The 15674-nt window shown below is 39.2% G+C and overlaps 1 protein-coding gene across 2 annotated transcripts in view; it reads left to right on the top strand.

The window, feature by feature from the left end:
- The window catches only part of b3glctb (beta 3-glucosyltransferase b), a 16450-nt gene extending 7859 nt beyond the window's left edge, over window positions 1-8591 (top strand). Inside the window, exons 8-15 of one of the 2 annotated variants that reach the window (XM_031872661.1) lie at window positions 513-576; window positions 1030-1146; window positions 2049-2118; window positions 3359-3472; window positions 4277-4376; window positions 4678-4797; window positions 5180-5324; window positions 7183-8591. In XM_031872661.1, the coding sequence (XP_031728521.1) occupies window positions 513-576; window positions 1030-1146; window positions 2049-2118; window positions 3359-3472; window positions 4277-4376; window positions 4678-4797; window positions 5180-5324; window positions 7183-7308 (856 nt within the window). In that variant the 3' untranslated portion in view covers window positions 7309-8591. Of the gene's footprint in view, window positions 1-512; window positions 577-1029; window positions 1147-2048; window positions 2119-3358; window positions 3473-4276; window positions 4377-4677; window positions 4798-5179; window positions 5325-5498; window positions 6420-7182 lie in introns of those variants that run through there. The other variant, XM_031872662.1, reaches the window with a different exon arrangement.
- The last annotated feature ends 7083 nt before the right edge of the window (window positions 8592-15674 follow it).

Genomic DNA, 15674 nt, shown 5'->3' with positions numbered 1-15674 from the left:
GTGTGTGTGTGTGTGTGTGTGTGTGTGTGTGTGTGTGTGTGTGTGTGCATGAATGTCTCACTAATATGTTTCTCTCCTTTCTTTTTTTTTTTTCATTCTTCACATCATTTCAGGGTTATGATAGCAGACACTATTACAAGACATGGTGTAGAAACCTAAATTAAATGAATACAAACAAGTAGCACATACAGAGGTGAGAGACCCAGTCCACGATACATGAAAAGAAAAGATGTCATCCACAATCACATTTTTTGTCTTCGCCATCTAAACAGGCACTCCATTGATCTATTGAGCATAAACTCTGCATCCCGATCTTTCAAATCTGGAGCTTTTGCTATTTTTTAATGCCGAAAACACAAAACAGGATTCAAAGGGATTGCTGAAAACAAACCTGTCAGAACTTCTATAACTTTGACTCACTAATGTACATTCTCGTATACGATGAAGGAAAGTTCCCACTTCTATTCTGCTCTTTCTCTTCTTTCCACATCTTTCCCTATTATGTGTTTCAGACTCACTGAGCGGATACAACATAAGCCTCTGAAGTCAGATTTCACTATCGACTTGAAACATGAGGTACTTTGAAACAGATTTCAGGAGCTTTGTGAATCTGTGTGTCATCTGCTGCCTATTACTAAAATAGACAACTGTTGTAAAGACTCTGTTGTGGTTCACCACTTTGCGCCTCAACAACTGCTGTGAAAAGCACAGTCAGTGTCGTCTTCCAGTATGCCTGCTTAGATAAAATGATAGACATGTAACAATGACAGACACACTATTCCTCCAGCGACTGGCTAGCCTTTTGTTAAAAAGGCCTCTTCAGCTTTCTATACCTGCAGCTTTTCGAAGATCTATAATCATATTATTCACATGAGCTCTACCTCTGTATGGGCCTAAGAATGTGTACTTTTGTTATTTAAAAAAATAATTACTGTTTAAGGAACCAAGTGAGCTTTTCTGGCGCTCACTGTTTCTACTGTTACCCCACGAGGCTAGTATTTGTCTTCGTGCCTGTCTCTGTTTTTCGAGGTTGCGTTGTACATTTGGGAGGAAGGGAATGGTCCAAAGCTGACGGCAGTTCCAGAGTTTTGTACAGAGACGAGAGACAACTGCGCTACGACATTTACAACCTACCTGCCAAACTGTGTATGTACAACTCTTATTAATGGATGTTTATCATCACTGTATTTGTAGCACGTTATTGTGTATGTGTGAACATTTGTGAGCATGCATTTGTGATATGAACTTATTAATATGGTGTTTGTCTTTATGATACAATGGCGGGGTCAAAAGGGAAAGTGGAAACAAATTGGGGAGAGGTTTGTGGTGTGAATGTGCTTGTGTTACTAGGGACAACATTGTATTCATTTGTATTTAAAAATAACAACTTTTCCACAGTTTCTTTTTTTTGAGATTATTAGAAAACACCCTTTCACAGGGCACAGAAGAAGCTGGGGTACAGAGAATAGTTGGCAAACAAACGCGCAATGAAGTCCGAAGTACACAAAATGTGACATTGCGTTCCCCTGCCCCTTCTATTTCGAATCGCACGCCAGACCCGTGAACCATTTCACGTGGTACGGCCCGGTTTGCGAGGCTTCGAACGTCACCACATACGTCATCAACACAAGCCTCGATACGCGATTCACAAAAATCTCCCAGGATTACTCGACACAAGCTTCGAAGCCTCAAATTAGGGTGTTTACTGCAAAAAAAGATGCTTCATCTCAATGAAACTCCCATGAATAAATAATAAATAATGTGGCCGTGACTAGATTTTAGTGGAGGTAATTATTAAAAGCAGGACATGAAATTACAATAATCGGCCTGTTTAAATGTAAAACACTGAGTCAGGCTGAAGGCTGAAGGAAAACATGTAGAAAGCTAAGTGGGATGAAGGAGTACTGTGGCATTTGTTTGACATAAGGCTACAGAAGAAAGGTGGACAATGTACATTTACAAGACAGAACTGATAAAATGAAAAATGAAAATGAAGCATCATTTTTTGGAATGAAGATTAAGATTGTTTTTATTTCTCTTTTTTCTAGGGAGATCCGGTGTCGAGGAAAGAAGTATTTGTTGCTGTGAAAACTTGCCAAAAATTCCACTCTGAACGATGTGCGTTATTCCCGACTCTTTTTTTAAAGGACAAAAACAGTTTCATTCATTAAAAAATATTATCTTCTGCAGTGGTGCACAGATCCTTAACCTAACTTAAAGTACCAATACATTAATGTATACAGAGGTGTTATCAGCAAAATGTTCTGGAAAGTAAAGTGACCTGTTCTGCAGAAAAAATGGTACAGTTTAACTAATCTTAATCTGAAAATGAGTTCATTAAAAAGTAACTACATCTATTAAATAACTGTAGTGGGGTTAAACAAACCCAATGTCCTCCTGACATCTAATGTAGCATTAACAGGAAAGTGAAGTACAAGTACCTCAAAATATTACTGAAGTAAAGAACTCAAGTAAATTTGTAATTACTTTCCACTGACATTCGGTTACAATATTGCCGCCTCAGGCATTATTGTAATGAATGAACCCCATTAAGCACAATATTACAATGTTTTATTCATTGTAAACGGGAAGTGAAGAGTAATTATATTATTTTGTTGTTGTTAAACAACACGACACACCGACCAGCACATTCGCAAGCCAAACTGAACTCGCACTTTATCTTCATTCTGAATAGATGGAAATGAAATGGAAATTACAGGACATTTAGCTGCAAAAAGTTTGACTTGACACTTTTAAGCTGTCACTGCTTTTTTTGTTTACTTGCCACTTAACAGTCTGCTGGTCATTCAGTCGTGGTTGACCTGTCGGGGGGGGGGACTAGGTTTTTCTAGCTTTTTAAAATCCAACAACCTGTCGGCTGAAATTGCAACAGTTTGTGTAATTATCCAAAACATTTACGTCTGTTTTTAGGGTCAAAAAGAGCCAGTAGTTATGGACTGGCTATTTTACACAAATAGAAAGAACAGCGTGTGATTGACTTGGCTGCTACTATAAATTCAGGATTAGAATGGCATTAGAATTGCAGAGCACGCTGTCACAGTGGACTGGACCAAACAGAATAGTGTGTGATTATGACTGGCAGTTATCATTTAGAAGTTTTAATGTAGATGGTGTTCTTATCCAGATGCTCATGCAGTGAGAGTAGTTATCCGGTGTCTTTTTCAAAGACGGCCTAATGGTTTTCTCCCCCCCAGTCGGAGGTGGTAGATATCCTTCTTTATTTGATTCGTCCTTTGGAGTTTGCAGTACGCACTTGGAGATCGGCTTAATTAAGAGCTCTGTGCGTGTCTCTCTATCACCCGGTCTCTGTTCATCCCTCTCCTCTTTCTCCTCACAGTACCAGTCGTGAAGGCAACCTGGGAGAAAGATGCTGAGTTTTTAGAGTATTACAGCGATGTTGCTGATGCCTCCATACCCACAATCAATCTGGGAGTGCCCAACACTGAGAGAGGTGAGCTGATCCAGAACAGTCATTCCCAAACACCGGGTCGGGACCCTCAGGTGGGTCGCAGGAGATTTTATTCGGGTTGCCAAATACGTTTGCGGAATTTCTTCCAAAGTCTTTTATTTAACATTTATATCTGCAGTACCCCTTTGTACTACAGGAGGAAGCCTGAATGTCTGTGTTGTTCTGATACATGTAGGCTACTTATAACCTTTAATCTAATATGAAAGGCCCGTGTACATTCTGTTTGTTTTACTGATGAGAGGGGGGAAAAACCAGCACCTGTTCACTCTGCTACATTAATTTAATTGGTCTAATTTATAAAGTATTTAATATGTGTTTTCAATAACACTCATGCATAATACAAAGTTGTGATTTATTAAACAGCATGTTGCCTTTGAAATGGCTGCTTCAACCCTTTCTGCAAATTCAAAACCCACATATCTGTGTTCTCTGAGAAGTCGGAATAAGGTTTTAATATTTCAGGAAAAAGTCACAATATTACAATAATAAAGTTGTAATTTAATGAGAATAAAGAAAATAATCATATTGCGTCACGTAAAGAAGGCAGGAACAAAGCGAATACAAACACAAATAGAAACTATTTCTCAACCAGATGGCAGATGAAGTAGCTAACCCTTTGTGGAAAGAACCATTAGTAAGTCGACGTAATGCCGGTCTGGCCATGATTTTATTATATGAACTTTTAATGAATTGAAATGAGTGCTGCTCTCACCGCACCGCATCTCATGAGCCTCAAACCTGCTTCACCTTTTTCACACTATTTATGTTTATATTGTCTCCCTGCAGGGCATTGTGGGAAGACTTTTGCCATCTTGAGGCGGTTCTTGAGTAAAGCTGTGCCAAAGACTGATTGGCTACTTATTGTTGATGATGATACACTCATCAGGTAACTGGGAGAAGAGATTCTGTTTTAACCCACCATTCCTAACTTTAGTGATTTATAGCATCAAGAAAAACATTCTGTATCAATGCTTTTTGATTGAAGTTGCAGTGGTGGCTAAAGAATAATTGACATCTCTTTTAAAGATGTATTTAAAGATCAAGCACACAGGTCACCTGCTGGCTAACGATCCTGTAAAGTCTGTTATTATGGATATTTGATGTAGCCAGGACCTTGTGTCTACATACAGCATGCACCTCACTCCCCCCTTGTGTCTCTCCGTCTGTTGGTTTTTGTCCATCCATAGTTTACCCAGGTTGCGGCGACTGCTGCGATGCTATGACCCAAAGGAGGCAGTGAGCCTGGGGGAGAGATACGGCTACAGCTTGCTTCTGAACGGATACAGCTACACCACCGGAGGAGGAGGGTGAGGCTGCGGTGGTTAGAGCAGTTGCTGTAAAAATGTTCAGACGGAGAGTGAAGCGAATTTTTGCCATGAATTTATTATTATTCAACGGACACACTAACCACTTCTGCGGGAGTGTGTCTGTGTCTTTGTGCTCATCTCAGCCTCTGACTGAACTCAACGCAAAACTGGTGCTTTCTGTTATTTCCCTTTTTTTCTCATTTTAAATCTGGTATTTTTGTAAATATTATCAGTAATGACTAGACTTTAACACCTTAATGATGCACATCAGTTTTCCTCAGACAATCACACACAGGCACATAAAGCTTGTACCGTATATATATATTTTTTTTTTGTGAAGATAATTCCCTTTCTTATTTAAATATCTGCGTTCTGTGTGCAGGATGGTGCTCAGTCGTGCGGCAGTGTCCATGCTACTTTCCAGTGGTTGTCGCTGCTACAGTGACGATGCTCCTGATGACATGGTGCTGGGCAGGTGCTTCGCTTTCCTGGGTGTTCCCATCACACACAGTCCCCTGTTCCACCAGGTAGGGAACAATACACACAGAACACACACACAAGTATGTGTTCTTAATATGATTGTGAGGACAGCCGCTAATAACTGTTTGTGGAAATAACTGCAATTAATACTGTGACTGTATTGTTCCACTAAATAAGCTAAAGGCCATCCAATGGGAGATAAGTTTAAGACTTGTCCACAGGCGTCCCACAAGGATCTGTCCTGGGCCCACTGCTGTTCTCTTTATATATCAATGATCTGCCATCAGCATGCCCTGACACCAACATCCAAATGTATGCAGATGACACTGTAATTTACTTGCACGGTAGCAAAATGGGACAAGTTGCAAATGAACTCACTAACTCCATGGCTCATGTAACTGCATGGTTAAAGCAATGCTGTTTACAACTAAATGTATCCAAAACAGTATGTATGTTTTTTACCAAAACAAACTCTGGTAGTGTAGAGCCGGATGTTTTTGTATCTGGGCAGAGGCTACGGGTTGTACCTGACTACAAGTATCTCGGAGTACTTTTTGATTCCAAATTATCATTCAAATCTCAGGTGAAAAAGGTCTGTAACTGGGTCGAATTTAATCTATCAAATTTCAGGTTCACACGGAACTACATGTCAACAGAGGCAGCTAAGACATACATGCTGTCTATGGTTGTTTCCCATATCACTTACTGTTTAACAACCTGGTCACAGGCTAGCACCACGACTCTGAAACCACTACAGTCATTGTACACTCAAAATCCTTGATAAAAAATCTGTTCTTTCTCATCATTGCCCTATACTAAAAAAATATAACGTGTTTAGTTGGGAGAACATGATTAAATATGTGAATGTCTGTCTCATGTACAAGATTATACATGGCTTGACCTCTCCTCCGCTCAAACAATTTGTTCTCACAAGAACAACTGGATATCGGCTCACAAGAGGTGCAGCAAGAGGGGATTGCATTATCCCACTCAGTGTCTTTCACTCAGTCTGCATTTTCAGTACAAGCTGCACTACAATGGAACTCCATCCCAGTGACCATTAGAGAACTACAAACATACAGTTCATTTAAAGCTCAATTAAAGAAATGGTTAGTTAGTACCCAGCTCTGTCAGCACTAGAATGTAACTGCTCCTCTGTCTGTGTTGAACTTCCCTCGATCTGTCTGTTGTCACCCGTCTGTCTGTCTTGAAATTGCCGGTTGACCCTCATCTACCTGCATGCTTGTCTTTTATTGTTGTTTAGGTGTGTCTGACTGATTCATGTATTTCACATACTCTGCATGCTTTTATGTTTTGTGCCTCTGACATGGATGTTTTTTAGTGTCTAACAATTGCATCATAATATTGTCTTTACTCCATGTTTCTATTTTAACATAATTATCCCTCATTTTATTTGCTTTGTGTGTGTTGACTTTGACAGCCTCTGTGTTGCATGTCTTGTTAGTACTTGACAATGTATAAGAGTCTCCTGAGTGAAGATACTACGTATATTAATATTCTCACTTTTTTTCATTGTTTGTGCACGCATTATAAAGCGTCAATATTGTATAACCTTTTCAATTTAATCTTACATTCTGGTTTATATTGTAACATCTGCCTCTTGGGACTACAGATGAAAAATAGCCTTTTGAAAAATAGCCTTCTGGCGCATTTACAGAAATGTTTCTATTAATGTGCACTGGCCCTTATCAAATAAACCAATAAATAAAAAAGCTCTGCTCTCTTCATATTTCTCTTCAATGTAGGTCGGAAAAGATAAATACAGAAAAATACTGCCTTGTGGGTTATGCAGGCTTTTATCACAGGATATTGAATTCCCCTGGAGAAAACCACAAAAGCATGCACACAGAAACAAACACACAAAGCCATTTGTTCTTATTATAGGCTCGACCGTATGACTACTCCGAAACACTGGAGCAGGCTGTGTCGTTCCACAAGCACTGGAACATAGATCCTGTGATCGTCTTCAAACTCTGGCTGCAGGACACACACCCACGAGATGAACTGTAGAAACACTGTGTTTACAATACTTCAAACACTGAATCTGAATATGCACAACTGCGTCGAGCTAAAGATCAGCAAACAAGCAGCGAAACGCGCCCTGAAACATAATTCTTAACCACCTTAATACCTGCATTGATCAATATTTTGTATGTCAACACAAAATCAAATGAGTGTGTGTAATGTTAAAGTGGTCGCAGAGAATTACCAACCAAGTTTTTTAACTCCACAGAGGTTTCTAGCTTAATTGAGCCCAACTATTTGCCGAAATGGCCTGTGCATAGACCGTATGATTAAATCAGCAAAACCAGCTTTATTAAAAGCACCAAACAGCAGACAGACAAACTGCTGAGTGAATACAAATGTTTATCTGCCTCCACTGGATGAGTAGCTTTAAGCACCTGTATATGTCAGGGATTTGAAGATGGCTTCGTGTCTTTCCTTTTGCCGCCAAACATTTGGCTGTTAGCAAGAATTACAGACTTAGAGACTTTACATGTTTCGAGGAGCTGGAGGACTTCCTGTGGACCTCAGCGCTGTCTATCAGCCATTAGAGAGACTGGATCGTGGGAGTGGATGTCTGACGATTGCTGCTGTCACTTTACCCCGAAACTAAATTTTAACTATGAACCAAGATGTTTCATTTATTGAAGAAAGATTGTGTTGGTATATTTGTGTGATCTGATATGATATCTGTTAAGGATGTCTCAAGTCATTCAATGTTTATTTTGTTTTATTTAATTTATTTAGCCGGTTAAGTCAATCTCTACAAGGGAGACCTGAAGTTGCAGACAAAACAATAGAAAATCAGGCAACAGCTTCGATAAAATATTACTAAACAGGCAACAGACAGCTTAAAACACATGTAAGCTAAGAATAGAGACAACTAACAAACTAGTCATTTACCATGGAATATTCCTAATGATGAAAACAATTTATTTCAATAATATTTTACAGAATTTTGTGTTCATTTCTATTTCATGCAAACAAAACTTTTTCGAAACTTCTTCTTCTTTCTTAGACTTAGATTTCCCCAAATATCAAACTGTTCCATATAATTTTGAATTCATTTTATATATTTTGAAACAAATTTCAAGATTTTGCATAAAGAGTTGTGTAGATATTGTTGTTTATTTAGCAAATGGAATATCATTAACCAAATGAGTCCCTGGTGGGGTTTTGTATAATTTGTGTGGTTTAGTAGATTGGTGTACAAGTAATTACAACCACGGCTGTCCACATTCTGGAGCTGTTTTTATGAATATATAAATGTTTGTGCATGCTTGCTGAAAACCTGTTGAATTACATTTTTCGATAATTTGAAAATAAAATATTCATTGTGTTGAACAAAACTTTTTGTGTTTTTTTTTGCCTCATAACAGACTGACATGAAGGAAGACGCAGAGAAACACAGAATTATGACTTTGTCTTTCTCGAAAATAACTACAGCGTGATCATGATATTACGTTGATGATATTGCATTCTGTGTAGTGAGTGTGTGGCTTTCAGTCTTCCAGACTTGTCATTTCTCATTGAGGCCAGAATCTCATGAGCCGTGAAGTGCCTTTGTATCATGTCACCGTGACATTAGTTACTGTAGCAACAGGGACATTGACTGCCTGTAGTGACATTCCCGTTGTGACGGTTTCTCTTGAAGGCTTTGTGTGATGTCCGGCAGATGACATATTGTCATAGATATGCATTCAACATGCATCCTCGCAGAAAGGATGAATACGTAGATCACTCTATTCATATCACCGTGGTGCTTAGATTGTTAACGGTGTCTGTTTTAAAATGCTTCAAACAATGATTGAAGCAAGACAGGATTGATATCTTTTTCAGTTTGCTCGCCTTGACTCTTAGAAGTTGAAGTTTTTTAAAGTTTTTATTAAACTTCCCTGAAATTTCATATCAGGTTGCAGCTGCAGGGATGTCCTGTATTTCTGGGCCTTTTAATGCATTGACGTTTCATGTCAACATCACAAAAATGGATCAGTCTGTTCCACTGCCCGCCACTTTCGTTCACAGACACAGATGCACACGCACCGTCGTCGTTAATCCAGTGAGACGTTATGGACTCCACAGGGCTCTCCCTCTCAACAGCACACACAGGAGACGTTTCCAGCTTTGCAGTTCACAGACGAAACAGTTTGACAGCTGTTGCTCATGTTTCCTTTGAGTCTAAAGCAGCTGTGAGAGTCTGCAGCAGCAACGCTCAAGTTTCTTCCTTCAGTGCTCCCTCGTCTTCCTGTTTACATCAGTGACCAGTAAATCTATCAGATTAAACACAGATGGTTCTTATCAGCTGGCGCATGAAAATATTTAGTCACGGTTGCTTTCGCCTGTCAACAATTACTGCATGTCAAATGATTTACTGTTTGGTCTTCCTGCTCCTGAGGCTGTCCTGTCATGTGTTTATTTAGCTTTCACGACATTTCTGATTGATTACATGTTTCTTATCTTTTAAAGCGAGAATGGACACATTTAATCAAAGACAAATCTGTTTTATGATTGAGAGAATTTTTCACTGCGTCATGGATAAGTTTGAGTCAGAATATCAGCCAGCACTTATTTGTTCACCTTTATTTCCTTTTTTCACTCATTTATCCAATTAAAGAGCAGATATCAGTGATTGTTAAAGGCACAACCTGTGATCCAAACAGGACTAGGGAGTGTAGGCTTGAGTATTTTTAAAGCTTGAACGGCGAGCTTTGAGGTGCGTGAGCGTGTTCTGCAAAATGCATTCACGCAATCTTCAGCTTTGTTGACAATGTCCAGTTATCGAATCCGCTTTCAAATATGCTCGTGTTAACAAACAGTACATCTTATTATCTTTATATCAAATTATCTATTTGAAGATGGTTCCAGAGGAAAATGTACTAAGCCTGACTTGTCCCTTTCAGACCACTGTGCCAAATCATATGATTCCCCTTCTCAAAGCGTCTTGGCTTTTTTTAAATGGCATTATCCACACATGATTTACTCACTGATGATCACTTAAAAAGGCTCTTTCTTTTAGGGAGAAACCAGCCACACCACTGACCTGTTTGTTAATCACCTTGTAGCTAAGTGCTCCAAGCTTTATTCTCCACCAATGAAAAGATCCACTGACCTTTCCAACTTCCTCAAGAAGTTCTGATACTTAGTGAACTGTCAAATGTATAACGGTGCTTCACTTGAAACACATGAACTGGTATTGTTGCCATGTGCGTGGTGTTTTGTCTAATAACAGTTACTTATTTTCAGCAGAATAATGCTGCAAAATATAATGATAGTTTCTACGCATGGGAAAGGGAAAAGAGGATTTGTCTGATTCTTTTCAAGAAGGACAGTCGGAGTCACTTTTGTGGGCGAGTTTGAAAACGGACGTGATGAGGGTTTTATCAATCCGTTCAGGTGATTCATTTAGATATAAAGCTGTTTCAAAGCGAGCCATGAGAACACATTTATAATACTTATGAACATCGGCGTGAAAGAAGCTTGTTTCAAATTATGCTTTTTACAGTGCTAAAAGCTTTTGATGTTTATCAGAAGAAGAATTCATTGCTCTCAAAGCACACGTAGATCACTTCAAAGCTGTAAATCATTTGTCCTTTGTCTCGTGTGAGGTTGGTCCTAAAATAAGTATGTACGGTTAGGTTTTGTCAACAAAACAAACTTAAGGTTTAGGCAATAGAACCACTTAGTTGGGTTTGGGAAAACCTTCACAAGTGTGTCTTTTAGCAACAACGCTTTGAAACTCGCCGTCTCAATCACCTGTCTTGTGGTTGAAAATCCTGTGTTTGTTTTACACATCCATCCACCTCACCGCCCGCTTTCAGTGGTCTTTTGTAATATTTAATACAATATCAGCAGCGCTGACAGTTGCATAGTCGTAGTTGCTTTTCATTTGTGTATACACCATTAAAAGCATCCTAATTGACTTTTATTTGGTATTATTTACGTGTTGAGTGACACAAGATTTAAAAAAAAGGAAAACCTGTGTGTCCGTGTACGCTAATTGCTAGATTTTAATTGCGTGACTATTTCACAACCTGCCGTGAAACTGGGTTGCATAATTAGCATATTCATGCTTGGGTTGTAATCAAAGATGTGTTTTGTGAGGTCACAGGGACCTTTCACCACCCAAATCTAATTAGTTCAACATTGTGTCCATATAAACGTTGTGCCAAATCTGAGGAAATCCCCTCCAAGTGTTCCCGAGAAGCCTGAAAAGAAGAAGTGGTCCTTTTCTGTTTTCACTGTACAACCACAACGTTTTTCAGATCAGCTGGTCCAGGTTCAAATAAGCCACTATTTGGGTTTTTCTTTTGTGTAATTGATATCCAATGATATGAGAGAAGACAGACTGGAGCAAAGTGCATTTTTCAAAGTAAACACAGTCAGTATTGGTGCCACATCTGAAGCATTTCAGTCTCGCTAATCCGTCTGCTCCCTTCGGCCGGCCTGAATGAAAACAAGGCGCGGCTAACAGCTTTCTTGGCATCTCTTCTTTATGTGGACACGAAACTGAGACCAAAGAGCGCTCTAATGGCATTCAGATATAGCTCCGAGACAAAGGGGACGGCAGCATGTTAATGACATGCAGATGGAGTTCAGTCCATGAGATAAACAAACAGACACACATGAGAACACAGGCGCTATCTTGCTGTTTGATTGAATTAAAGCAATTATGAGCTGATACAATCACAGGAGGATGGAGAGCTGTACTAGTATGCTAGCTTTTCCATTTGAAGTGCTTCGAAACAAAACTCAATGTTCAACATTGTTCTGAGAAGATTTGCTTCACTGGAAGAAATAAGCCTGCAAGTTTGTTCAGACAGACGACTGGAGAGCACTGCTTCCCTCAAACGTTTCTCTATTTGCTGCAACATGTATTAAATGCAACCTTTGCAACAGGGCGGTGTGTTGTAAACGTGTGCTTTTGCTCTACTGTGTTGCTGCTGTGCTGCAATGTTGCAAACACCTTGTGCAGAAGGATTTGTAGAGAAAAATAAATCCCGTTCTCACCAAACTTCCTGCAATTCTAGTTTCCAAAGGGTTAAATAACTCTGAAGGCCGTCGCTGATTCACTTCATTTTGCCAAGTGTTCTCTGCTTGTGGTGAACTTCTGTGTTTCTGTGTTCGTGTCCTCGGCAACATGGTCACTGAGTGTTGTTTTGTTTGTACAATGTCATTCTGTTAATTTCTGCTCTTAGGCTGGTGTCGTCTTATGATGCTTTGATGCCGGTGATTTTCAAAGTGGTGAAGTATCAACACTCATGTTTGAGTTTGATATTTCAGTGTAATAGGCTGAACCGCTTTTGTGGCATGCTTCCTCACAGGCTGCTGTCATTGCTTTGTGAGGTCCTGTTGCCTCAATATCAATTAGATGTCAAGCACATGGTTGTGCAGTATGTAGGCTTTAAACCAAGACTGCCTTTGGCAGAAGATAGGAGGTCACGCTCACACTTTCCCCACGCACTTCATGTTCAGCATTGTCATCCACTCCGAAACAGTGGAAACCGTAGCTTCCTAAACAGGTCACCTACAACAAGGAGCAGTTTGAAACGGAAAAGAGAGAAACTTAATCTGCTCACTTTCTGCTCAGATTCAAACACACAACTGCAGCATGTCGCTGCCCGAGTTCCAAGCTTGAAATGCTGCTGCAACCTGAGCAAAACTATTTTTTTGGTACAAATTGAGCAGAATACATTTCCTCTCCTTTTTTTCTGTGTAGAGTTAATCACTCGGGAAATATCTCCACTCAAATCATTGGTTTATGTGACAGCTTACTGAACCGTAAACTTAAATCAATGATAGTCGACTGCTGCTTTTACTGCATAACATTTCAAAGATTGTTTCTCTCAAGCTGTGATTTTATTAAATTTTTTTAGCTTCATAGCTAAAACATTTGTAGACAGAAATAATGGGCAATAACATTTAACTGCAACAGCTTCCACTCTTTTGAGAGCTGGCTGAAGTTCTTCCTCACTAAACTCATAAAACTGTTTCTTTATGGACCGGGCTTTATGCACAAGGGAATTGTTATGATGAAACTTTTGTCTAAACTATGCATCCGTACCATTAGCATAACGCGTAACTTTGTTTGTTTGATCTGTTCTGCAGCAACATGTCAACAGTTGGTCAGTTGAATTCCGTCTGGCGTCTCATCCTGTCTTGGAATTGCCACTGCTTGAATCAGTGGGCCTGGTTGTGATTTATAAAGATTTAACCCTGGCTGCACTGCAGGTTTGTGCCCGAAAAAAAAGTCAGACATGTTTGATGTTTTATTCCTCGACGACAAGACAGACTGATGAATGGAAAGGTTCCCATATGCTTCAAATTTGGATGATTACGTACCTGCTACAAAGCCATTGCGGTTACATCTGGGTGGTCATTAAGCCTCAGCTATCATCTCTCATGGTTAACTTCTCTCTCGCTCTGCTTCCCCATCCGACAAAAACTTTTTTTGTTACGTAAATATCTCCACCGTGGGTTTCTCTGTCAGTCAGGATCTGTTTCACCAGCACATGAAACTCATGTTGACATGTCAAAGACGCACTGTTCTCTGAAACTGAAACGGCAACAAAAGAGGTTAAGGAACAAGTACAACCGCCCTGAGCCTCTCACCTGTTGCATATGATTATTATTATTTCCTAATTCAGTTAAAAAAAATACACATTATGCTCTAATTATTCATGCAGAGGCGGTATTCGCAAGCTATTTATGCACAGTTTTTAACGTTTTTCTGCCTGGATTATTGTGCAGATTTGTATTCTGTCTGACAAACTGCACCCGCGAAAGAAAGCACATCACTAACATCTTTTCAACTGCTTTGCTTATTCTTCTGCAACTGGTAGAATTTAGTGTCATGTCATCCATTCAGAGAGGGGCACTTGAAGTTATAAAAAGTCTTCTTAAAAGTTAGGTATCTTAAACCATGTGTTTCACCACACAAATATACACATACATAATTTACCAGTACTACACTGAAAAGACTGCAAAACAAAAAGACCTACTGAATTAACAGATAATGAAGCGGTAGAAGGAAGGAGGAGTAAATTAACAGTTTATTTTATATATATATATATATATATATATAATATAATATATTTAGATATAAGAAAATAAATCTAATTAAACAGATCAGTTGTAAACTACTAAAAATTTAAATGTATGGACGGTTAATGATTGTGATTTTGCCTCTTACTGTATGTCTCCAATTACATAAAATGGCAATATGGGAGGAAAACAGATTAAATTAATTAGTTAGAATGAAAATGAAATAAGATGGAGAAAGAATGCCAGTTGGCATGAAAGAAGCAAGTGGTTATAAAAGAGGTGGAAGGCAGAGAGAAATGGAGAAGTTGTGTGTGTGTGTGTGTCATATTTTGGGGACCTGATAATCCATACCCTTATGGTCCCGTGGTTTAATGACAAGCAGTATACTTTGAATCATATACCGAAGGGCTGATAAGTGATCTGACTGCTCGGTTACTTTCGTCAAGTTCTATTTAAAAAAAGTACTCCACCATGTTTTAGAGCACTCTTGATAAAAGATTGCGGTGCACATGATGGAAAGTAAAAATAGGATAAAAATCAGAACCAGAACCAGTCACTTTTTTTATTCAATTTATTCTTCTTCTTTGTTATAACCTGATGGATTTTGCTCTCGCATTGTGCCAAGGACATTTACATCAAGTTTTGCCACGTCCCATTCTCAATAAATAGCAGCCGATTCCTGCAGCCCCTGAGTCTGTATGTGTCTGAGGCCGGTAACTCCACACCACCAGATTGTGTTTCATTTTCAATCTGGTCCCAACTCGCGCTGGCTTGAGGCTTGAAGCAATTTATCAGACTCTGTGCAGCTCCCTTTGGAAGGTTTAATATGTGCTGTAATACTTTAAACAGACCTTTATGTGTAAAAGTTCCTCTTTCAAGTTGAGCTGAAATAAAACATTTTTACCAGCATAGAGTATATATACTTTGTGTTTGTTGTTGTGTATATTAGGTCAAACTGTAAATTATCAAGAAGAAGAAATGCTAAGTTGTAATATCTTTCTGCTGCCATGGAGCCCCTTATATTAGTGCTCTCCAGGGGGCTGGAGATGGATGGATGTGTAAAACAAACACAGGATTTTCAACCACGAGACCGATGGTTGAGACGGCGTGTTTCAAAGTGTTGTTGGCGAGTTTCAAAGAATGAACAGACAGAATGTTATATTCTGTAATTTCGCTAGTGTAAAAATCTATGTGGGCAAACACTAAAACTTGTTTGTTACCACCACAGTTCCAAAGGCCACACAGCCAACTACATATGTCAATCCCATCTGTGATTTATGCACTTTGTACGTTGTTCGGTTTGAGCAGACTGATCACTTGCCATCACAACA

The sequence above is a fragment of the Anarrhichthys ocellatus genome, unplaced genomic scaffold (assembly GCF_004355925.1).
Source record: "Anarrhichthys ocellatus isolate YVR2014 unplaced genomic scaffold, GSC_Weel_1.0 scaffold65, whole genome shotgun sequence".
NCBI lineage: Eukaryota > Metazoa > Chordata > Actinopteri > Perciformes > Anarhichadidae > Anarrhichthys > Anarrhichthys ocellatus.
This window is presented reverse-complemented; position numbering and strand designations above follow the sequence as displayed.